Source organism: Rana temporaria, chromosome 9, assembly GCF_905171775.1.
Source record: "Rana temporaria chromosome 9, aRanTem1.1, whole genome shotgun sequence".
Classification (NCBI taxonomy): Eukaryota; Metazoa; Chordata; class Amphibia; order Anura; family Ranidae; genus Rana; species Rana temporaria.
Genome location: NC_053497.1, coordinates 111,310,979 through 111,336,995, shown reverse-complemented (window position 1 = coordinate 111,336,995; position 26,017 = coordinate 111,310,979). Strand labels below are relative to the sequence as shown.

Below are 26,017 nucleotides of genomic sequence, written 5' to 3'. Positions count from 1 at the left end.
CTCCTGCTGTCGGCAAACTGCTCCCAGATTGGTACTGACAACACTATGCACAGTGTGTGTGTGTGTGTTTGGTTTACAATGCTGATCTTCTCTCTCCCAGTCTGACTGCTACCTTGCATGGGGATTCTAGGAAATATATGTAAATAATAAAAAAAAGTTTCTGGTGTTTGTACTAAACATGTTTAATAATACATTTTATGATTATTTTACATAATACATAACTAAATTAGAAAATTAAATTTAAATTTTGCATGAGGACTGAGTTTTATATTTAAACTCCGTAAGCTTTACTATTAATGTAGTTATTTGTTCTTTTGTACAGCCAAGGGTATAACTATAGGCATAAAGGACAATGTGAATGCTTTGGGACTTAGAAGTGCAGGGGAGCCAAAACTGACCAGCTTACACATTGATTTTGCAGGAAACAATAGCATTTAAAAAATTTGTTTGGATAAAATTAATGAATGTAAAGTTTGCAAACCTATAAGTGCTAGCTTTGCAGACAATTGGTATTCTGCATCCATAGAAAAATTACTTTTGATCTGAAAATTAGAAAGATAGAAGGACCCCTTGATATTTTTTTGCTAGGTTTCCCCATCACACAAGCTACTGTTTGTGGAGAACCAAATAAAAACCAACTGTAATATTGGCCTTGTGGTTCTGTATTAGACCACATTGAGTGGTTGCCTTCTTTGTGAGAGCTGACAAGTTATCCTGGGCACACCAGAGTGCTGTATGTACCAAGGCGAAGTGCCAGGCTTTCTTTGGCTCTTGATAATAGACAAATACATTTCTAGATGGAATGTGTAGCAGGACAAGTTGTGACCTGCCTGGTGATCAGATGAATGACTTGACTGCCAACGAAGAGGGAAGCTGATCAAAACATAAAACTTACAAACTGCATTTTATACTTGGTCCAGATACACAATCTGAAGAAATCAGCAATCCTGTAGATCACGAACAGGAGGAGGAGATTCCGAGCATATCAGAGCAGCCATTAACATTATATAGGTGAGAATATTCATTAAAGTAACTCTAAACCCAAGAGAATTAAATTTATTTTGCAAATTATTGTGCATTATGACCAAACGCCATGTTTTTTTTTCCCGTAAAATACTATTTCTCTTATCGTCCATCCATGGACGGACACAGCTCCTTAAATCTTGACAAGTGGGTTATGTTCCTGTTCACAGGAGAGGACTCCTCTCCTGTGAACAGGAACATAACTCACTTGTCAAGATTTAAGGAGCTGTGTCCGTCCATGGACAACAGAGAAAAGGATTTTACTGTGAGTACATAAAATACTGTTTTTCCCTTTTTTTCATTCTTTTTTTAATCTCATTGCTGTGGATCCCCTGCAGCCACTCTTAAACATTTCGGTCCGGATTCACAAAGCACTTGCGCCAACGTATCTCGAGATACGCCGCGTAAGTGCAAATATGCACCGTCGTATCTATGCGCCTGACTCAGAAACTAAGATACGCCTGAAAATAGGCTTCATCCGACCGACGTAACTTGCCTACGCCGGCGTAGAGTGGGCGCATATTTACATTGGACGTATTTGGCGCTCCCATTGATTTTCTATTCACATATGCAAATGAGGGAGATACGCCGATTCACGAACATACGTCCGTCCGACGCAATGCGCGTAAAGTCATACGTCCGGCATAAAGTTATGCCCCATAAAGGAGGTGTAACTCAGCAGCATCCATGCAAAGGGCTTCACCAGGGAACACAAGCCGACGTATTTTACGTCGTTTACGTAGGATGTGACGGCGCATGAGCAGTTGGCGATACGTATCTGTCTGGCGCTCGGCCCATCATTTGCATGGGGTCACGCCTCATTAACATGGCTTACGCCCACTTCCACTTACGCCGACTTACGCCTGAGAAACCCAGCGCCGATTTGGGAGGAAGTGCTTTGTGAATTCAGTGCTTGCCTCTCTGCGCTGCGTCGGCGTAGCGTAAGGGAGATATGCTACGGCGGCATAAATATGCGCCAGTGTCTGTGAATCTGGGCCATCGTGTCTACAATTGGCTACAATTGGTGCAGTGGCAGGGTGAAAATTCAGGTGCACAGTTGGAAGAGAGTTGTCCCCCAGTAACATGAAGTGTCTGAACAAGAACCTCAAGGTGGGCTCTCTGGGTAATCTAGATAAAAGCTGCAGATATTTAAAGTTTGTTCAAAACTTGATAATATTTTATATCAAGATGCTAAAGCTTATATGACAGTTCATATACTGTACATTGTACTTTAGGAAAATAAAATGATGTTAGCGGGTTAAGTATATTAATGTATACCTAAAGGTATAAAACATTTTTTTGTGTTTTGGATACAGTGGAGAGGGATTACCTTTTTTATAGCTGTCTGTTCCACAGTTAAGTGAGATTCACCCTGTTTATGTGTCAAGTTTACCATTATCACCAGAAGTGTCAATAAAAGAAAATTTCAAATGTTGGGTTGTTCTGAGAGTAGAAATACAGGGTTAATCTTTCAACTGGAACACTAGTCCTGGTGACAATCAGGTATTCCCTCCTTTTGGAGGGATTTCCCCAACTTCCTGTTTTGGTACAGAAAGTAAAGGGAAATCTATCCAATGGGACACAAAACAAAAATTGTCAGGGGTTATAAACCTGCCGTACTAAATTAAAAAGTTTAAAGTAAACATCCAGTCTGTGGACGCTTACCCCGACTTGTTCATTCCCCGACTAGTTCATTCCCCGACTTAGTTGGGGTAGGCGGTACACTTTGGTGGGGGTGGGTCAGCCATGTCCTGTGACCTTTGACCTCTGGGAACCCGCCTTCTGACTTTTGACCCCTGGGGGAGGTCCCTGTTCCAATTCCTGAGTCCTAGCCATATTCTTCAATGGGAAACCCGAACCCTAACCCAAACCCTATCCCTAACCCGAACCCTAACCCTAACCCGAACCCTAACCCGAACCCTAACCCTAAATTTAAGAATCACCTGAGGCGAGTGTAAAATTATTTCTGCATCCTATCAAGCAGTATTCAGGCAGCTGTGGCTGCTTGAATACAATAGCCAGCAGCGGACATTCCTCCATCCACACGTTTTGTTTTGCAGTCCGAATAAGAGAAAAATTGAGCTGTGTATGGCTACCTTAACTAGTATTACTTTACTTTCAGCAACATCCAGGGGCAAATACAGTGCTGCTCATCTTTATCCAGCTACCTTTTAAAAGCATTGTGCAGTGTTGTGGAGCATAGTTTGTCACTCCGTCAGTTTTTATGCACTATTGAAAAGCCACTACTTAAATTAGTTTTCATGATTCATGAAACATAAATTTTCAAAACTTTCAGAAGATGTCAACATTTTGAAAGCCAGAAATGGCAGGGGGAAATATTCTCCCAACTTACAAGGGGACTTCAGATTAGTACTTTTCACATACGGTAGGCCAGACTGCTGCACTGAAAAATAATCAGCAGTGGACAGGTGGCTGGGTGGAAATATTTCACCTCCTCATCACCTGCTTTAGGCTGGGTTTACACTGGTATGACACGACAGCCGTCCTACTTTGGATCCGACTTTGCCCTGTGACTTGTAGCCGACATATGTCCGACTTTCAATGAACAGGGATCCGACTTGGATCCCCGCCAATACCAAACACTGTGTTTGGTATGAATCTTAAGAGGAAACTCCACTCCAAATTTTAAATAAAAAAAACGGCATGGGTTTCCCCTCCAAGAGCATACCAGGCCCTTATGCGAGCATGCAGCCCAGCCGGCCAGGAAAGGGGGTAGGGATGAGCGAGCACCCCCCTCCTGAACCGTACCTGGGGGGTGGGTGCTTTGGGGCAGGGGGGCGCCCTGCGGCCCCCCTAACCCAAAGCACCCTGTTCCCATGTTGATGAGGACAAGGGCCTCTTCCTGACAACCCTGGTTGTTGGTTGTCTGGGTCTGTGGGTTGGGGGCTTATCGGAATCCGGGAGCCCCCTTTAATAAGGGGGTCCCCAGATCCCGGCCCACACCCTATGTGAATGAGTATGGGTTACATCATACCCCTACCCATTCACCTGGGGGGAAAAGTGTCAAGAAAAAAAACACACTAATCATTTATTAGGCAGCTTCCGACTTCTTCCGACTTTGGGGGTCTTCTTCCGACTTCTCCACTCTCTTCTCCCGCTCTCCGGTTCTTCTCCCGCTCTCCGGTGTCTTCTGCCTCCTGCCGGGCTCCTCCACTATCTTCCTCCAGCTCTTTTACTAGCGTTGGCATGGTCTTCTTCCCTCTTCTCTTCTCTTCCGATGTTGACACAATGCTCTCTCCCGCTGTAATGCAGTGTGCGTGGTGTGTAACGACTTATATAGGCATGGGGCGTGGTTACCAGGTGATGTCACCCGGGGTATGATGGGACTGTAACGTCATAAGGGGCAGGTCACCCCATGTATTTTCTAAGTCATTTTGCATGCGGCATTACAGTGGGAGAGAGCTTTGTGTCAACACCGGAAGAAGAGAAGAGGGAAGAAGATGACGGAGAAGACCAGGCCAACGCTAGTAAAATAGCTGGAAGAAGATAGTGGAGGAGCCCGGCAGAAGGCAGAAGGCACTGGAGAGTGGGAGAAGAACCGGAGAGCAATAGAAGAGGCCGAAATGGCCCCCAAAGTTGGAAGAAGACCCCCAAAGTCAGAAGAAGACCCCTGAAGTCAGAAGAAGTCCCCCGGAGCTGCCTAATAAATGACAATGATAAATGCCCATACTCATTCACATAGGGTGGGGGGCCGGGATCTGGGAGCCCCCTTATTAACGGGGGCTCCCAGATTCCGATAAGCCCCCCGCCCGCAGACCCCAACAACCAATGGCCAGGGTTGTTGGGAAGAGGCCCTTGTCCAACATGGGTGCCTTGCGGTGGGGGGGCTGCAGGGCGCCCCCCTGACCCAAAGCACCCACCCCCCATGTTGAGGGCATGCGGCCTGGTACGGTTCACAAGGGGGGGTGCTCGCTCGTCCCCACCCCCTTTCCAGACCAGCCAGGCTGCGTGCTCAGATAAGGGTCTGGTATGGATTTTGGGGGACCACATGACTTTTTTCGGCTTAGGGGTTCCCCTTTAAATCCATACCAGACCCAAGGGCCTAATATGCTCTTGGAGGGGGAACCCGTTATGTTTTTTTATTTACAATTTGGCGTGGAGTTCCCCCTCAAGATCATCAGAGCACAAGTCGCATGCCAAAGTCGGAACATGCAAGACGGTGTTCCGACTTTGATCCGACTTCAATGATATTCGATGGGCTGAAGTAGGACCAAAGTCGGACCAAAATAGTACAGGGAGCATTTTCAAAGTCAGTCCGACTTGTGTCGGACCAGTTAAGATGGCTCCCATAGGGAAACATTGATTTTCACACGTCATGCGACATGAGCTCCCAATGTCGCACAAGTGTGAACCCGGCCTTAGGCAACATGCACACCTGAGTAGAATGATTTTCCGGTGTTCATACTGTATGTGATTGGCCACTATTTCATTACATGTGGTTTTGTTTTGTAAGATGTTTCAAGCTTTGAGCTTTAAAATACTCAGATGTGAATGGAGCCTTACCCTGAAACCACCGCACTGCAGCTGCGCATTGCACTGCGGTTTCAGCATGGCTCCATTACTTTAAAGGGTTACATTCAGTTCTGGTACTGCTCGCCGAATGCGACATGAGATTTAATTTTTGCATTTAGCCGCCTGCTTTGACATCCTGCTGGCTGCAATTCTCAATGAGCCCTTCTTGTCTATTTATCATACAAGCAAAAACTAACAACTGTGTAAACACAATCACTTTAATATTCAACCTTGTGAACAAACCTGCCAAATGAACTGTATCCAAAACCTCAGCTTTCATGGTGATTCTTCTAAATTTATCATATATTTTATTTCTAGAAAAGAACCAGATGGACACAGTGGCAAGCTAATGTCCACCTTGAATCCCCCGCTTGTTTCATCCAATAGAAATTCATTGATGCAGTCTCTAGACCAAGCTGAACCCTATTTAGCTGGTCATTACCTACATGGAAGTACAAAAAAATACCACTTGAGCACTTATCCCCAGGACACATTAGAAATGCAAACCTTTGACAATATCAGTGGTAGCAAAACCACAGATGAAAGATATTTTGCAGATGAATGTGTGGATGAAGTTCTGGTGACTGCTGACTCATATCTTCAAGTTCCAAATTCAGACGATGCAGTGCAAGTGATGAACCCTTACTTAATGACCAGTCCTTTTTCTGTTCAGCATGTTCAAGATGAAATTTCACATTACTCTTCCCTAGTTGCCTTTACACCTCTACTCTCTCCAAAAAATGACCTTTACAATGAAAAGCTAGAGACCTTAAAAAGTGGATCTCCTAGCAGCAAACTGGAGAAGCTAAAGGAAAGGATTAGAGAGCAAAAAAGGCGCCAAGAAGCAGTGAAGAAGAACTTAAAATCTCGCCAAAACCCAGAGCTGGCTCGCAAAGTAATGAACATGCAGAAAATTCGCAAGGTGACATTCGGGCCACCACCGCCTGTTTACAAAGGTAAGCTTGTCCTCTTGTTTCTCTTTGACAAATCCTGACAGTATGGCAGTTTAATTTACTCCTAGGGACACTTCATCCTTCTAATTGTCAGCAGTGGTAGATCTATGTTTTAAGTCTTCATTTAGATATGAAAATATTTGAGTGGCATATATTTCAATTTCTTGGAAGCAGCACATGCCAAAAGTCCATTTGTCATGCTGTGGTGTACTCTAGATGAACTGAGAAGAACAAATAGAGGAAAATACAGCAAGAAGAGAGCCTGTGCTGTAAGAAACATAGACTGCCGTTGCTAACCCACCGCTAAAAATGTTAATGACCCACAAGCAATGCTGGTCAAATTGTTTTAACATTCTTTTGGTCACTGAGACAGAACAAGAATACAGATCAGGATTTCTGTCTTCAAAAATGTCATTTATGTACTTTGCAGATATAGATGGGTTTAAATAGTTCATATATAAGACACTATGGACACTGTGATGAAAATACCCCTATCAAGGGAAAGTAGATATTGCTTTACTGTAGTTTTAAAACTGCATTATTGATGTGTGTTTGATAATGCAGTTATGAAAAGAAGAAACATGTTATGAGTATATTAAAGCATATCTAAAACCATTTTTTTTTATATTGGATGGAGTAGGGAAGAGTTAATTTTTCTCTTGGGCTTTTTTTCCATCACTTACAGACAGACATTCTCAGAAGCTCTAACTTTACTACTGTTTTTGTCTTTGTTTAAAAGATTTCCTATCAGTTCCCATCCTGATGGAAAGTTATTGAAAATCTGCCCAGTAAGGATAGAAATGTCAATGTCAGAATCCTGACGAAGGTTCTAATCCTTTCTATTGAGGAGATTTAAAATTAAAAGATCCTTTGGCTCTTGAATAAGTGGACCAAGTCCAAGAGACACAATGAGCTATAACATTGTATATGGTTGATAGTCGCTTTACCAATCTGTGAATTCAATATCCAGAATTTGTTTAATTCTTTTTAATGGAAATATTTGTAAATTTTTGTATCTTTTTTTTAATGTATATGAATAAATACTTATCTTATGGTATATTTTAAGAGCCGGTTCACACTGGGGTGACTCGTCAGGAGGCTGAGCCGCCTGACGAGTCACGTCCCATTCTATGCAATAGAACCGTTCTAATAGGAGCGACGCAAGTCGCTCCGACTTAGAAAAAGGTTCTTGTACGACTTCGGGGGCGGCTCGGGGCAATTTGCATTGCCTTCTATACAGAAGTCATTTTGCTAATCGCCTCTGAAGTCGTCCTCAGGACGACTTGCAAAGTCGCCCCCGAAGTCGTGCCGCCGCAGTGTGAACCGGCTCTAATTGTAGTATGTTATGCCTCAAAAGTCCCACTTACAAATAGTTAAAAAAAAAAAAAGTTTTGAAGGTAGATGACCTTCAAAGTGATTGTATTTTCTGAAAGAACAATAGTACTTGTTAGAATAAATATCTGACAATCTGTTTAATGCAATTTTTGACAATAAAAAGTAGTGGATACAGATTACATACTGTATGTTTCATGTAATGGCATATCTGCATTTATTGTTGAAAATTAGAGAATCTTTTTTTTTCTCTAAGCGGCCTAGGTTTAAAAGAGTACAGCTCTAGGTTAACTTTCGTAAGAACAGTCAGGGAAGAGAATTTTCACTGAGGTTCCATATATCTTCCTGTAACAGATTTTTTTGGAAATATTTTAATATTAATTTGGTTGTGCTTATCACAAGCTTATAGAACAAATTCAGCTTGTTAACCATATTTTGATCTGAAAGGGTTCAGTGCTTTCAACCAAGAAATGTATCCTGATGAGTCTGCTGTCACTGGAAAAAAGGAAAATGTGAAGAAAATAGACCACAAGGCTCAAAGAACAGACCATTTACAAGGTTAGTAGGACACCCTGTAAGAACATATGCAGTTGGGTAGAAACATGTGGAATACCAATTTAGTGCTGATGAGGTAAAAATAATAGTCAGAACTTCTGTTACATCTCATTTTTTTTAAAGTTTTTGTAACATAGGAAAACATTTCGGAAATATACAATTGTCCAAGAACATCATTATAGAATCCAAAAAGATTTGTAGATAATTGCACAGTGGAGGAAGTTAGTATAGACCAGAATTTGTGGAGAGATGATAAGACCAACAACTAGAAGCTTATTGGTTACTATACACAGCTGCACCAGATTCTGTGTGCACCAGTTTTAGTAAATCTCCCCCATGACACCTCCAACAAACATTAGGAAGAGGCAGGTAGAAATGGTGAATGGGGAGATTTACTAAAACTGGTGCACACAGAATCTGGTGCACCTGTGCATAGTTACATAATTAGTCAGAATGAAAAAAAAGACCCTCTGTGATGACCTTAGGCCCCTTTCACATGTGCGGATCCGTTTGCGGATGAAAACGGGACATACATTGGTCCCTATGTGATTGCGGGTGTCAGCGGATAAACATTCGCTGACACCCGTAATCACCCGCCTCCGCAAAGATCCGATTTTGCGGACGGAAGAAAATCCTATTTTTTCTTCCATCATCGGATCGGATGAACACGGACACACGGTCCGTGTTCATCCGATCCTTCCATAGTGGAGAGCGGAGAAAAAACAGGGCGGTCCCTGCACAGTGTGCGGGGACCGCCCTGTCAGCCGACAGCTCAGCCGGGATTTTACGGAGGATCCCCGCTGAGCTGACGGACACACGGAAGGCGGATCATTACTGATCCGCCGCATGTGAAAGGGCCCTTAAAGTGAATAACTCAACACCAAGTTCACTATATGAACCACTTATGTATTTGTACATGTTGATCATATCCCCCTTAGACCCCTTTCACCCAGGCGCTTTAGCGTTAAAAAAGCGCCTGTAAAGCGCCTGAAAGAAGCTGCATCTGCAATCCCAATGTGAAAGCCTGAGTGTTTTCACACTAAAGCGCCTGAAAAATGCCCCAGTGTGAAAGGGGTCTTAGCGGCGCTTTATCAGCGTTTTTCGGGTGCTGGCAGCATGGAAGGGCTCTGAAAGCACTCAGGCTTTCACATTGGGATTGCAGATAAGGTTTCTTTCAGGTGCTTTACAGGCTTTTTATAACGCCAAAGAGCCTGAAATATGCCTGAAAAACGCCCCAGTGTGAAAGGGATCTTAATCTCCTCTTTTCAAGAGGGAGTAGATTCAGTTCCTCTAATCTTTCCTCATAGCTGAGCTCCTCCATGCCTCTTATCAGTTTGGTTGCCCTTCTCTACACTTTCTCCAGTTCCCCTGATATCCTTCTTGAGAACTGGTGCCCAAAACTGAACTATTCCAGATGAGATCTCGCTAGGGCTGGGGAAAAAATCGATTTGAATCGTGAATCAAGTTGAGAGTTTTTTTTTCACCAGGACCGGCACTGACACCGCGCCGGTCCTGAGGAGCTGCGGGCAGGAGTTTTTAGGTGAGCTTGCGGCTTCGGCCTAGTCCACGAGGCAGGACGTCGCAGACTAGGCCGAAGCCGCGGCCTCGCCTACCGACTCCTGGCCGCAGCTCCCCAGGACGGGCGCTGACACTGTGCCGGTCCTAAGGAGCTGCGGACAGGAGTTTTTAAGCGAGGCCATGGCTTCGGCCTAGTCCATGAGGCCAGACGCCGCGGACTAGGCCAAAGCCGCGGCCTCACCTAAAAACTCCTGCCCGCAGCTCCTCTGGACTGGCGTGGTGTCCATCAAAAAAAGAACGCAATTCGAATCAAGTTTTTTTTTTGAGAAAATTGCCCAGCTCTAGGTCTTGCTAATCATTTGCACTGGGGCAAAATTATATCTCTCTCTCTGGAGTCCATACCTCTCTTAATACAAGAAAGGACTTTGCTCGCTTTGCAAACTGCAGCTTGACATTGCATGCTATTAGACAGTGCATTGAGTTGCACTGTATAAAAATACAAAGTTCTTCTGTAAGGTGCCTTGTCCTATGTCACTACACTGTAACTTTAGTAAACGTTGCATTAGAAGAGACGTGCTGCGCTTACATCCACTCCACCAGTTCAGCGTACCTCTGTTACCTCACTGTTAGTAACAGAATAGGGTCCCGTCAAGCACAGTGCAGACCTCATGCGTGCTTATTAACCCCTTCCTTCCCTTACCTGGTGACGAGGCCAGAGGTTTTCGTAACATGGGTTAGGATTTGGTTGCTATTGGATACTGACCGCTAGGGAAGGAGCCAGAACATCAATGCCCTTGCTACCGGAGGACCTGTCACCTTACTAGGTACCACGCCTAATGACTGGTTGCTTGGTGTCTTGAACTTGTACTTGGTTACTCTTAGCAACTACACTTCTTTTCCTTGTCTTGCTGAGTTAAACATTTTCAGTGGTGTTACTTCACTAACCTGTAGTTCTTTACGGACCCTGGTTCTTAAGATACACCAAAACCAACTTGCACCCTTTTAAATAACTTCAGACCAGGCTCAAAATGGTGAATGTAACTTTACTGAACAGGTTGCAGCATACAGTTCAATATGGACAACATCTTTCCCCTAACTATAGTAGTATGGCTGACCAGGTATACCTCTATAAGGTGAGAAAGAGTCCATAATAGCATTGTCCATGGCTTGGATGACCCCAAAAGTCCCAGTGTCTTGAGCAGCAACCCCCATTTCACAGACAGAACAAAACCAATCAGTTCAGCTAGGAAGATCTGGCGGCCCCTAGACCTCAGACTTCCCCCTTTGTATAGAACAGATAGGCCGGCTAGGACCAAAACTCCAGGAACTGAACTTCAACAAGTTAACCCTTTGCCCTGGCCTAGGCCAGTTGATAATTTACTAGAACCAAACACAATTCAACCTGCCTACAAACTCTGTGGGAAAGATTTACTAAAACTGGTGCACGCAGAATCTAGTGCAGATCTGTATGGTAGCCAATCAGCTTCTAACTTCAGCTTGTTCAATTAAGCTTTGGCAAACAACCTGGAAGCTGATTGGTTTCTATGAAGAGCTGCACTAGATTTTACACTTTCCAGTTTTAGTACATAAACCCCCTTTTGTATGTGTCAATGTAGCACATGTGGGGAAGGGGATGGGGCTCAAAAGGCTGTGCATGTCTGTACAAATCTTTTGGCAGGTAAAATAATTTATATATCTGTGCTCTAACTGTATATTCAACTGTTTAGAGTTCCATTTCAATCTTACTTACCTCTGTAGTTACATTTTAGCTTTAACTAGGTCTGCAAAATGGGAATAAAAACCTAGCTCAAGGCCATTGTTTTTGCATGTTCTCCATATTCTCATTTTCTTTTTAAAACTCCTACTTGCAGTTTTTGGACTGCCACATGTACTCTGGTGGCAGTTGATATATCAGATGTTAGAACTGCTTGCTTGGCCATGTAAGGTAATTTGAAGGGGAATTCTAAATTCCCCAAAGCTTAGGAAGAGCTTGTTGTCATACACAGATATTGTCCAGTGTATTGGAGAATCACTGTGTGGCTGTAGACCAATCTTTTTGTCTCCCCTGATTGTCAAATTAAATTAATTAAAATGTAGAGTAAACTCTTACACTGCACCCTTATTTGTGCAACTATTATCAAAGTTGGCATCATGATTGTTTGTTGCAGCACTCAAGTGTGCCAAAGGAAAGGCGAACTGTCCAGTTTCTCAGAAGTTATCCTTTAAATCTGCTTCACCAGAGAGGAAGGAGAAAAGTTCAGGTAGGTTTAATGCTTCATAAGCAATTATATTTGGTCAAATAGTTAATCTATAACCTAACAAGATCTGGTAATTATCCATTTAAAATAAAATACAAGATGGCAGCTATGATAACCTTTTTTTCAGTGCTAAACACTGCCTAATTCCATCTGTCCCCCTTTCCAATTACAAAGTCTTAGGGACCAAATAGGGCACTTTGCCTGAGGAAAGAGAGGGTTGAAGGGCCTTAGCCCTGACATCAGGCAAATCAAGTCACGAGTGACAATAGTTTCAGCAGGACTTGTGAAGGTAATCTCTGACTAATAAAGGTAATAACAGTTATTGTCTTATACTATGCTAGTTTATCATTTCATGCCAGAAAAGGCTTTCTGGTCTGATGGACATGCAGGAATATGTCTTCCCCTCCTTCACTATACCACATCCATTTTTTATATCTTCATTTTTGATACATTTCAGTAACCAAGAAAAGTGCATATTATATGAAGCTGTTACAAATGAAATGAAATAAAATGAGAAGAATAAACCTGTTTTTGCTGAATCTGCCGATGTCCAGACAAATGTTGTTATGTTACAGTGTTGCTAAATTCATTGGTGTACAGACATTTTAAATAAATATCTGTAGTGTCTAGAGCGGCCATCTCCACGCATCTTACTGCCATAGGGTCAGCCTTTACCAGGCAATGGAAGTGAATGTATAAAGAATGTATAAAGAAAAGGCAACTGTTATATGATTGAGTTTTACATGCTGCGTAATTGCTTCCAATGTTTGCAAAACTGTTATAAAATAGGTTCTGTTAAAATAATAACTATAGAAATCTGTAAAATATATATTATAAACAACATTAACATAAAGGGTCTTGACTCATATTTAAAATGCATGAAATATAAAATTTAGGGATTTAATGGGTTATTTGAAAAATTATCTTGTGCCCCAATGGGACCGTCCCCTAAGATCACGGCCAAAGGAGGCATTTGTCATCACAATTCCAAGTGTCACAGGCTCTTTTTTGGTCATTAGTTTCTGTCAGAGGCAATGTCGGGACAGAGGCTCAGATAAGATAAATTGGAGTTCGGAGGTCAGAGTCACCATCCCACGGAGTTTGATGAATGGAAGCCGGGTCGAAAATTTGCTGCCGTTAACTGAAAATTAATTTGCAGTTTACTTACAAAGTCACACTTTAAATGCACTCAGACAGAGGACAGGGGGGGGGGGGACTGCTGAAATTAAATTGTGTAATATATATTTTTTTGGGTTCTGAAAGGATTAGATCATTTTAATGGGGTTCATAAAAGACTAAAGAAAACTTTACCTTTATTCAAGGAGGAGAGTTGTTAAGCTGCTTGAATCCATCAACTCTTTAGCATTCACAGGAGGTCCTAGGGCTGTGTAAGGCCCCTGAGCCTGAAACAGTCACTGCAGAGACAAACTGGTTGGTAAGGAATGGATTGCTATTTACTGTATATTTGTTCATTTCGCTGTGCATGTGTGGAAACTTTTTTCCCTATTTACCAGTCTTCCACAATGTGGCCGATTTAGGCTTCACACAGCCCTCAACTTTTACATGGAGGCTTAGACATTTTTAATCATTGAAGAGCTTCTTCTGTGAGGAAGTGGAAATAGTTTATCTTTTTTATTCAGAGCTTCAGTAGGTCTAATGTCCATTATGGTATAGTTACATAGAGAAAAATCTCCAAAATGTATATGGCTTATTTAATTTGATACATATCAAAGTTGAGGATCACTATGGCACATGCTTTGTTTTCAGACCCTAAAGTTTCATTCATGTTTTATTCAGGTGATGACCTCTATGGAGCATCTGCCTGGAGGGAAGGACAGAAGCTTGTCCAGAAGATTCTAGGACCTTCACCCATCAGTTTACGGAAACGCAGAGTGTGTGAGCACCAAGAATTTCTTCAACGTGGTAATTTAGTACCTTTCTTGTGCCTAAAAAAACATTGTCAATTAGATTTACTACTGAGAACAGGGCATATCCAGGCATACAGCCATACATAATAGTTGATTTAATAAAACAGAATAGTCCAAAATCTGGTGCAGCTGTGCATGGTAGTCAATCAGCTTCTAACTTCAGCTTGTTCAATTAAGCATTGACAAAAAAAAACCTGGACGCTGATTGGTTTCTCTGCAGAGCTGCACCAGACTTTGCACTGTCCAGTTTTAGTAAATCACCCCCATAGGTGTAACACATATATATCAATACTGTTTACCTGCCAAAAGATGTAAAATGTGTCCTTCACAGAGCTTTGTTTTCAGATTTAGATGTGGAGCATGGAAGTGTTATATTCTCTGTCAGGTTTTTATTGCTGCCTCGGTTCCCACTGGGGAGATTAACCTTTTCTTTTTGTCTTTGTGTTTGTTGTCATCAGAACAGAAAGTGTTATTCCAAAATAAAAAAAAACTGACAGGGGGTGTTCAAATTATTTACTCTATTCAAAACTTTTTTTTTTTTTTTGCTGTATTGTTCTTTGGACTGGCACCACCACCATGATGTCTTTCCTATCTCTGTAAGACCCTCTAAATACCTCTCTTACCCCAACCTCCAAAGCAGGTTCTCCCACTGTGACACTATCTCCAGTACAAGTTATTTTACAAGATTCCTGTTTTCTGTGGCCAGAGTTTAGCATTGTTTGTATGTTCTCTTTTTGCAGAAAATTGTAGAAGAAGATGCCAAAGATTTAGATGTCAAGACAGTTTAAAGGAAGAACACCTTCAGGACAGACGGGACAGTAACCAAAACACATATATGCTTCAAGTCCTGAGGGATATCCAAGCTGGTAAAGAAGGATTGATGACTCCATGTAGCAGTTTAAGAGAAGGCTTTGAGAGGTTGACAAATAAAAGTGTGTCCAGGAATGTTTCTCCAAGAAGACTTCGATCTAGAACAGGCAGCCATGATAATAAGGAGTTTGGAAAAGAGAATATCCAAGATGGCAAAAGTGGGCGTTCCAATAGCACCAAAGCTCACAGTTACAGTGTGCACGAAGTTCGCCACTACATGAAGAAGAAGATTATAGAAAGACAAAAAGCAGAGAAGGAAAACCAGAGGAAGGTTCAGAAAGCTCAGCAAATAAAAAGGGAACAATTAAATAACATCCTGAGAAAGCAAAAAGAAGCTTTCCCACCAAAACAAGAATTTGCCAAGAACGCTGCTTACAAGAATAACATCAATACAAGAACTTGTGTAAGTGACACCTAACATGTAGACAGAACAGCCAATCCGAGTGCAAATGACCTGTTTACTGACGAATGTTCAGCATTTGACACTTCAAGGAGTGTCAGATACTGGTGTATCCCCCGCTGCACTCTGTGGTTTCCTCTGCCATCCCATACATCTCAGCAAGACATAGTAGTGATATAGAGGCCAGCAGAAGGAACCACCAAGTGCACCAAGCACCCAGAACTGTGAAGGATGCTAAAGATCTTAAAGACAGCTTAGATTTTCAGTGCAGCTGAGTTCAGTGGTGCAGGCAGTAAGACACGTAAATATTTGTTTTCTCTGCTGGGGTGCATTCTACTCACTTAAAAAAAAGTATATCAATATAGTAACCTAAAAAAATTATTAATATTAATATAGCAAAAAAATGCTCATTTCATATATTGGCTTTTTCAGGTTCCCTTTCAAATTCTGAGGTTGTCAGATCCAGTAAACCATATACTGTATGTTGCTTTACCACTGCAAAGAAAGGCTGTTGAGTTATTTATAGTGACATTTTTGTCAAACTTAAATACACAGTGTATGAACCATGTCTAATTGACAAAATATTTGTAATTATATTCAGTCAGTCTTCTGGTCTATATCTGCATGGTCAGATGATAGATGACATCCATCTGTTCATTACTACATATTCCTGTGTCATCTGACTAATCACTGGGCTCAGGTAAATTCTGGGGTATTCTATGTTATCCATTGCTCCGGTAAGCTTACTAAATAACTCTGGCTCTAGACATCCGTGCCTGAAACATGTTGCCATTTACCACTGCATACTGACCGGCTTTATGTGTAGAAATTCCCAGTCCTTATTCTGATATCCATAGCTCCCAACTGTCCCTGATTTCGAGGGACTGTCCTTGATTTGGAGCAATGTCCCTCTGTCCCTCGTTCATCCTCATTTGTCCCTCATTTTGGTCTGATCTATATAGATTTATATAAAATGTACTTTTTATCTATCAAAAATTGTTTTCCAGTGCTAAACCTTTCATATGATTTCTAAATAGCTGCATTTGTAAATTCCAAAAGACAATATAAAGGATAAGTAGTGGTAAAAAAAAGCACTTGTGGGTTTAACCAATCTTGTTTTTTTTGTACAATTCTCCTTTAAGGGGGTGTGGCAAGGGTGCGTGTCCTATGCCTGCATACTTTTGCTGATAGGTGTCCCTCATTCCCATCTCAAAAAGTTGGGAGGTATGTGATATCCGTTGCACAGGAGATTATGATGGAAACAATAGTAGAATTTTTTTAATTAAAGTAGAACTAAAGGCAAAATGTTTGTTTCAGTTTTGAATAGAGTGGAGATAGATTAGAACTCCTGACAGTTTTTATTGCTTTCTGTGCCCCTGTTATGGAGATTTCACCCTCTCTATTTCTCCTGTTTACTGTTATCATTGAAAGTGAAGGTAAAGAAAATCCCCAGAAAAGTAATAGAGGGGAAGTCATCAAATGGTGACACTAGTTCTGGTGACCTGGGGGTCCCCAAGAAATTTCCTTAATTTGTACAGATGTATTCTCCCTTCTTGATTGGCTATGGAACACGAAGTAAAGGGAAATTTCCGATATGTGACACAGATGGCAAAAAAAACCTTCCCTTACTCTATCCAAAATTTGAAAAAAATTGTGCCTGTAGTTTTACTTAAATTTTTTTTTTGTTCCAAATATATTTGGCTTAAAGGCTGTTTAATATGTAATATTGCAGCCTACTAATCTTGGATGCTGTGGGAGCATTTGTTTTCCTTTTTAAGGTTTCTTTACTATATTTTATCTGGTGGTCATATCAGTAACATGCTTCCTGTCCTAGGATACATTGTACTATATCTATGGAGAAGTACTATTGTCACACCAGGACAGAAAGGGGCAGATCCACGTACATCGGCGCATTTTTGCGTCGGGTGTAGCGTATCTAAGATACACTACGCCGCCGTAACTTACTTTTTTTTTTTTTAATCCTCAAAGAATTTCCGCCGTAAGTTACGGCGGTGTAGTGTATCTTTGGCGGCGTAAGGGCGCGCAATTCAAATGGATGTGATGGGGCGTGTTTTATGTAAATACGTGATGACACGAAGTAAACAACGTTTTTTTTTAACGGCATATGCGCCGTCCGTGGGGGTATCCCAGTGCGCATGATCGAAATTAATCCGGAACAAGCCATTGTTTACGACTGTGACGTCATTCAACGCAAATCCCTATTCGCGAACGACTTCCGCAAACGATGTAAAAAATTCAAAATTCTACGCGGGAACGACGGCCATACTTAACATTAAGTACGCCTCATAATAGCAGGGGTAACTATACGCTGGAAAAAGCCGAAAGGAAAGCGACGTACAAAAATGCGCCGGCCGGACGTACGTTCGTGGATCGCCGTAACTAGCTAATTTGCATACTCAACGCGGAATTCGACGGAAACGCCACCTAGCGGCCGGCGGAAAAATGCACCTAAGATCCGATGCAGTACTAAGACGTACGCCTGTCGGATCGATCCCAGATGCAGTCGTATCTTGTTTTGTAGATACAAAACAAAGATACGACGCGGGAACTTTAAAATACGCCGGCGTAATTCTTTTGTGGATCTGCCCCAAAGTGTTTTAGGATTACAAATACCTCCCTCTCTCCCATATTATGGTGAGGAGGTGTCCCGTAGTCCACCAAGAGAACTGATTATGCAAAATAGGGGTACAACACAGAAGGCAATGTGCTCACAAGGTTTCTGGCAGGATCAACTGCTATTGTTTGTACTTTTCAATCAGATATAATACAATTCCTTAAATGGTATGGTTAACAGAAAAATTGTACCGAAAAAGAGAATTGCATTGTTACATATGGTACAGTTCACATACACTTTAATTATCCAATTGTGACACCTTAAAGCTAACTCTAGCTTTGCAAGGCTGTAACTTGTCATCTAATTTTCTCTCGTGTCAGTTACACATAAAAATCAATGAATTTTGAGCTGACATTTCCCTTCCCCAATTCTGTGGTATTAGACCCCATGTATTTATATGTCTGAATTCACTTTGCAGGTAACATCAGAAGTGGATAAGATTAGAAGAGACCTGTCTGAGTGGTTACATGCAACCTCTTCTGACTTGCTTAAAGAAGACCATGGAGGCAGGTAAAGCTGACTGGATGTTAGATATAAGACGATTTAAGGTATGGGACTTGAGAAGCTATGTACAGCTAAACCTACTATGTAAACTATGAAATTATATTAAAAATTCAAACCAAAGCTCAGTAAGGGTAGCTCTACAACAATATCAATTACTCAAATATTTGTTATTTATTTTTTACTATATACATGTGCCTCATCCAGTTGATGCAAGCTTAGTCATAAGCTTCCAGCAGGCAGGATCAGCTGCAATCCAGGCGATTGCCAATCACAATGACGTTTAACAAGTAAAGACACTATAGCATCAAAGTTCATGTATCTCTTCCTCCAAGGTATATGAACAGCAAGTATTATTGCTCAGAGTTTGGTGATGCAGTACTTTATATTATGTAATGAAGGTACATGAACATTCATGTTGTTGCATCTCTACTTCTTTATTGACTTTGTAAATGCCAGGCGCTTGCATTTAGGTTTTTCTTGATTCCTGTTGAAAGTGAACATCAATGTTTTCCTTTAGGTTTTAGGCCTTGGGATGATGCACATTTATTTAGTAATAAACAGATTTCTGTGTTTCTAGAACAGTAGGCTACCATCAGGAATCAAAACATTATACAGTTGGCTAGTCAAGCAATGCTAGGATGGAAAAAAAGACTGTGTAGGTGGAGTTTGTCTCTTGTAGGCATTTTAATAATAAAAATAATTTTCCCTTATGCTGGAGTGTACCTTTAAATCCTCATGTTTCTGTCATTTACAATATTATTTGAGTTTCTTTCCTGTATTTTTATTTCAAAGTGAAAAAACAAGGAAGCAGTTCACTAAAGAGCCCTTTCACAATGGCTGTACAAGTCCCCTTCAGCTTCAAGACTTGAGTGCTACTCCCACTATCCACTGCCAAGACCTTCAAGATTATGTCTACTCCAAGGAACGTCTCAATCCTGATAACTGTTCTGATGAACAATCCCCATACAGAGACAGTCAGGAGCGTGTGCAAGCAATATGGGCAGCAGCAAAGGATCTGGGGAAAAGGGTAGAAATTGAAATGAACAGATTTGGTGCCATTCAGCTTAACAGCAATGTGACGTCGACTTGTTCTAATACCTCACCACCCCGAGAAAGGTCAACAATAAGTAGAACAGCCGAACAAACTGAGGCCGATAAACTGTTTAGAACAAAGAGATCAAAGTTTATAGAAAATAAAGACTGTGTCCTCCCTATAAAATCTTCCAACATAGGATCAGCACAGATATCTAATTCTGCCAAGCAGAATGGAAAGATGCAGAAAGATCAAGGTATTTATCCCATATTTTACTACATATATGAGTCTTTTCCAAGTATGGTAATGTTTAGGTTTGTGTGCTGTTGGAATCCTTTATCTACATACGGTTGGTAAAGGCAGTAACCATAGTGGCTTAGATTTATCCTTCTATAGAAAAGTCATGGAGGAGACTGATTCCTCTTTTGAAAAGTTTTAATAAATGTGTAAAATTATGACGTAAATAGGCCAGAGACAGGACAGCTCACGTTCCTATATTTGTTGTTTCCTCTGGATGCTCAGATGTCTGCCTATAATTTTAAATTAAAATGTTTACTTGGTTTTTGACCAAGTAAGCTAAAATGTGTTGTGGTAAGAACAATAAAGTTCAAGCTCCTTTGGTACTGAGACTGGTGAATGGCAATGTGGAATATCAGAGCTATATGTACATTAACATAGTGTGTGAATGTGGTGGTACATTAGAGACTAAGCTCCTCTGGTGCAGTAAGGTGCTGCACACTATGTCGGCACTATACTGTATACCTTTATAAAAAATAAATAAAAAATTGATGATCTGTACAATAAAAGATGTGCAGAACTGAAGCAGGTCTTCTCACCACCTCTTCAGTACAGGCGCCATATGCAGAAACATGGTGGGTAATTCACAGTTCTTTCTCAGTCCTCTTGTTAGTGGTATGCTAGAGATATCTCATATCAGGTATTATGAGATTGTTATACATTGTATGTTCCTGTTATCAAACAAAGCACAGGCATAACCTCCCTGCTTAGTGTCCATAGTAACACTATTTAGTGTTCTTCTTAGGTCTCATGATGGAGAAGATAGCACAACCTATAAAGAGCCAACCAAAATTCAAGACCAAGAAGGCACAGAAAAGTTCCATAACATACAAAACTGCTAATAAAAGGTGAGCAACCACTCTTTAGAGCTTAAAAATTCTGAACCACTGTACTTCATATTTGCAAAATAATGGCATTATCAATCACAGATCCTTAGACATTATATCCCATCCCAATAAAGAATAATATGAATGAATGTAACACCCAAATTACATTATTTTTTAGTGCTTGTTCACACCATAAGATAAGTAGCAACACAGTGCTGTACATTCTCAAATCCCCTGCTCCACATTGAAAGAATCTCATCTTGTTGACCTCCGTGGACCATACAGGACAGCTCATCCAAAATACATTGTGTTGGATTATTTCTCAAAGCTCTGCATATGTGAGAAGGTGCTTTATTTAAAAACATTTCTATTTTTGTGCCAGGAAACCTAAGTTTTTTTCAAAGTAATCTTATATTTGTCCACTAGAGAGCGCCATTACCAAACAATGGTATACTTTACATCTAAGCTATCTATCTATCTTTGGATCTATTTCTTCTGAAATGGACACAAAATCTTTTCTTGTAATCCAGTTTTGTGATATTTTGATAAAACGGTATTCTCAAGCATTCTTTACACACAAACACACCCACATCAATTTACTGTTTACAGTATATGAAAAATGTGCATGCATGTGTGTTTATTCAACAAACACATAAATATGCAGATTGTACAACCCCAGTGACTAACACAGATAGCACCATAAAGATGGTTGTGTGTGAAAATCCGAGTAGATCAGCAGTTTTTGAAATACTCAGACCAGGCTATCTGGCACCAAAATCCATGCCACGTTTTAAAGTAATTTAAATCCCCTTACTTCCCCATTCTAATGCTCGACTTCAGCAAGTCATCTTTACCACAGCTAGATGCCCAAATGCATTGAGGTGCTGCCATGTGATTGGCTGATTAGTAATTTGTGTTACCAAGCAATAGAACAGGTGTACCTAATAAAGTGGCCGGTGAGTGTGTGTATATATTACAAGGGGTGCAAAGGTGTGCAGCACAGAGATGATACTTTATTGGTTCATTAAAGAATAATCCAGCAACTTCAGGCCCTTGATATTACTGACCTACCCTGTGTAATGGAAATGGAGATATGTCTGTGTTAAGGTCCTAAATGGCTTCCAGATATATAGAACACATGAGATAATAAAGAGGTGTAACCGTATTAACCCTAACATATTCATAGCAAACTCCTGCTTTAAAAAACAGGGATTCTTGGTTTGCATGTATTGCAATGCGTGTTAAAACTGGTCAACTGCAAGTGATCCCTCTCTGGCCAGTCCACACTCTACCTTGTGAAATGCCAACCTCTGGGACACACCTAATCATGTGCAAATATAACTAACTTAACTTGTTGGTGCTGTCCACCCTGTTAAAGTTTGTATCTTTTCCCATTTTGAATGGGCCTCATTGGGCCTGTCTGTTTTCTCCATATTGGTACTATATGTCCACATTAATGCCACGTACACACGATCGGTCCATCCGATGAAAACATCTGATGGTTAAAAAAAACTATAGTTTCAGAACGCGGGGACGTAAAACACAACAACGTGCTGAAAAAAAATGAAGTTCAATGCTTCCAAGCATGTGTCGACTTGATTCTGAGCATGCATGAATTTTTAACCGATGGACGTGCCTACAAACGATCGTTTTTTTTCTATCAGTTAGATTTAAAACAAGATTGAATTTTTTTAACCAATGGATAAATAACCGATGGGGCCTACACACGATCGGTTTGGTCTGATGAAAACGGTCCATCAGACCGTTCTCATCGGTTTGACCGATCGTGTGTACGCGGCATAAGACTATGCTATTTATCAAGTAAGAGGTTGGCAATCTGCAAGGCAAAGTTGAAACTGGTCAGGGAGGGATCCCTTTGATGACAGTTGGCCAGATTGATCATGTATTGCAATATATGCAAAGTAAGAATTCTTGTTTTTCAGCAAGAGTTTGCTATAAATATGTAAGGACTAGCATGGGGTTACACCTCTTTAGTATCACATGTGTTGTTACATATAGTTAAGCCATCTGGGACCTGAACACAGACATAGCTCCATTTCTACTGCACACGGTAGGACAGTAATTAAAAGGGCAGGAATGCCTGAGGTTGGTGGATCATTCTTTAATGGAGCAATAAAGTATGCTCTCTATGCTGTAAGCCCCTTGGAATTTGTTTATTTTGGTGTTTTTGGGACACACATGGTAACATACATAAATACCTATATTTACTTGTTAGTGCCGCCTGCCCACATAAACACATGTATATATATTTTTTTCCTTCATCGTGAAAACTTACAACAACTTTGTTTTTCAAAATCCAATTTGATTTGTCATAGGAAATTTGATTAAGTAGCTAAAAAAATCATATAGACTTATCTGATGGTCATCTAGAGTTGTAGCACTTTGAGCAGATCTTAGTTTTTATTCCCCAGCTACGTAATCTGCATTCCCCACCATTCACATGGATTAAAATTGGACACTTGCACCTCCTTGCTGTATGCACCAGACTGTTTGACTTGTACGGCAACTACAGTATTTTAACATGCTTCTGAATCTGATTGCAACTCAGGGAAAAAATATACATTTGGTATATCTAGATCTCAAAAAATAAATAAATACAAATATCTGGATTGATTAAGTACGGTGTTTGATTGCTTTCTTTACAATGCATTTAGATGTTTCTGCCAAGTTATTAAGTAAGCCTAAAAAAAAAAGTAAGCCTATAAAACTACTAGATTAACTTGCTGGTTAAAAAAAAAAATACATTTGTCTTCAATTAATAAGTGCGTGGGCTTTTTTGCATTCATTTTTAAAAAACACGCCACAAGTCACTTACTATAACAAGACTAGTTGTTTGTTTTTAATGAGTTAATAAAGGAAATCTTCAGAGGGGATCTGCCACCCAGAAAAGAGTGCTTAGACATACAGCAAACATTTTATTCAAAGACATTAAAACTTTTAATAATATAATGTTGATTACTCAACAGCATCATCATGAATTAAATAAATAAATAAAATCAGATTTCCTTCATAAATTCAGTTTGCTCTACAAGTTTGTAATAAAGCATAAAATAATAGTGATTGGTAAACTGAATCTGTATGGTTATCCAGATTTTTCTACAGCTCTCGTCCCTCCTCTAAGCACATTGCTTCCTATTGATCTGTTTATTTTTGCCCAGCAAAAAAAAAAGTGTTTTCCGATACTTGGCCCCGACCATGACACATGCACGTTACTTGCATTCAAACATATGGCTGGTGTAGGGCGCCACACAAATTGATTATTTGAATAATATAAGCACACAGTCAAATCTCCTCTGATCCTCCTTTTTCTTATGGGGATTAGGATGGTTTAACCTGTGCCATGACGAAGATTAATTCAAAGTAATTGTTTTGCCTTGCTTGGACCACTGTATAAATATGATTGCTACAGAATCTGTCAGTAAGATTTATGATAAAGTAATTGCCTGTGGACTCCCTTCTTTCTCTACTGTCCCCAATTATGTAGATTGTATGTGTTGTGTACCCACTTCCACAAAAAACAAACAAAAAAAAAAACATATCTAATTTTCTCTTTCACTCTTTCTGTCTCTCTTTCTGTCATATTCTCAATTTAAAAGAAAAACACATTTTACATTAAGTAAATCTAGATTAAAAATCATAAACACTTTGATTTCTGTCTGATAGAAAAAAATGACAGCTTCTCAATAATATAAACCTTCTTTTATATAGAAAGTAACAAATTACAAACTATCAGGCCTGAATGAGGTAACTCTTACATCAGACGAAAATATCTCCCAGCATTCTCTAAAATATGAAAAATTGCTATTACTAGCTGGCAGTTCGACAAATCAGTCCTTTTTCGTGAGCAAACCTTAAACTGGCAAGAAAAAAAACTCATAGCAAACACAGCAAATGTCCAATATCTGTTGTATTGAGCTAAGTTTGTTCAAGCATGCTGAGAGAAAGAAAAACCTGTCAAAAAGAATTAATGCCAAAAGTGATAGTCCTACATAAATCAATGATAATAATGTCATCGGCAAGTCCATTTATAATCAGGCATAATGGTGGGTTTTCAGAGTTTGACTTTCATTTTATGCATTTGCTATATGATCTTTATAAGTTAGAAGTATTAAATATGTCACCGTTCTGCTATTATAATATTTTATAATGTATTGACAGTTCACAGAAAAGACCGGAATCACATAGCCCGAAAATCACGCCGGGAAAAACAGGCGGAACAAAAACGAGATCGCCGACATATCATGGTATGGAAATGAAAATGAGATTTAAAAGTTGCAAGTGTTTTCTTAAAAGGCTAATTTCACCTTTTTCCAAAGAATTGTCTATGCAGTCAATGGAACCCAGTATTTATTAAAAATCTGTGCAGCTTTTTAACATGATCAGTAATTTGTATTGTTTTACCTGTAGACCATTTGGGTTCCTTTCAGAAGCCTGGCTAAAAAAAATTCTTATTAGCAACCCCCACATCTTGCCTTGTTGCTCAGATGTGAAATCCGTTGTTTTTCACTCCTGCAGTGCTGGGAGTGAGCATTCAACTGTTTCACATCATAGGAGTCAGAACATGAGGGTTGCTAATTAGGAGTTTTTTTAGCCAGGCTTCTATGGGGACCCAAATGGCCTACAGGTAAAACTATAATGCCGCGTACACACAATCAGTCCATCCGATGAGAACGGACCAATGGACCGTTTTCATCGGTTAACCGATGAAGCTGACTGATGGTCCGTCGCGCCTACACACCATCGGTTAAAAAAACGATCGTGTCAGAACGCGGTGACGTAAAACACAACGACGTGCTGAAAAAAACGAAGTTCAATGCTTCCAAGCATGCGTCGACTTGATTCTGAGCATGCGTGGATTTTTAACCGATGGTTGTGCCTACCAACGATCGTTTTTTTCCCATCGGTTAGGAATCCATCGGTTAAATTTAAAGCAAGTTGGCTTTTTTTTAACCGATGGTTAAATAACCTATGGGGCCCACACACTATCCATCAGACCGTTGTCCTCTGTTTAACCTATCGTGTGTACGAGGCCATAAGGTATCGATCATTTTACAGATGCACAGATGTTTTATATTTACAGGAGCTCCTTAACTGCAAAGGCTATTTTCTGGAAAATTTGAACATAGAGGTTGATTTACTAAAGGCAAATCCACTGTACACTACAATTGCACTGTACGTGCACTTGGAAGTACCGTCGCTGTATATCTGAGGGGAAGATCTGAAATGAGGGGAAGCACTGATGATTTCTATCATCCAATTACGTGCAAGCAAAATGCTGTTTTTTATTTTCCTTGCATGTTCCCCAGCATACCGAACTCCCCCCCCTCCCT

General features: G+C 40.5%; 1 protein-coding gene across 1 annotated transcript in view; it reads left to right on the top strand.

Annotated features, from left to right (window-relative positions):
* The window catches only part of CCDC187 (coiled-coil domain containing 187), a 122,747-nt gene that overhangs the window by 19,964 nt on the left and 76,766 nt on the right, over nucleotides 1-26,017 (top strand). The window contains exons 4-13 of the mRNA XM_040324132.1: nucleotides 921-1,011; nucleotides 5,875-6,512; nucleotides 8,289-8,399; nucleotides 12,083-12,175; nucleotides 13,970-14,095; nucleotides 14,841-15,373; nucleotides 18,424-18,515; nucleotides 19,302-19,798; nucleotides 20,585-20,687; nucleotides 24,846-24,931. Coding sequence (XP_040180066.1) covers nucleotides 921-1,011; nucleotides 5,875-6,512; nucleotides 8,289-8,399; nucleotides 12,083-12,175; nucleotides 13,970-14,095; nucleotides 14,841-15,373; nucleotides 18,424-18,515; nucleotides 19,302-19,798; nucleotides 20,585-20,687; nucleotides 24,846-24,931 — 2,370 coding nt within the window. The remainder of the gene's footprint in view (nucleotides 1-920; nucleotides 1,012-5,874; nucleotides 6,513-8,288; nucleotides 8,400-12,082; nucleotides 12,176-13,969; nucleotides 14,096-14,840; nucleotides 15,374-18,423; nucleotides 18,516-19,301; nucleotides 19,799-20,584; nucleotides 20,688-24,845; nucleotides 24,932-26,017) is intronic.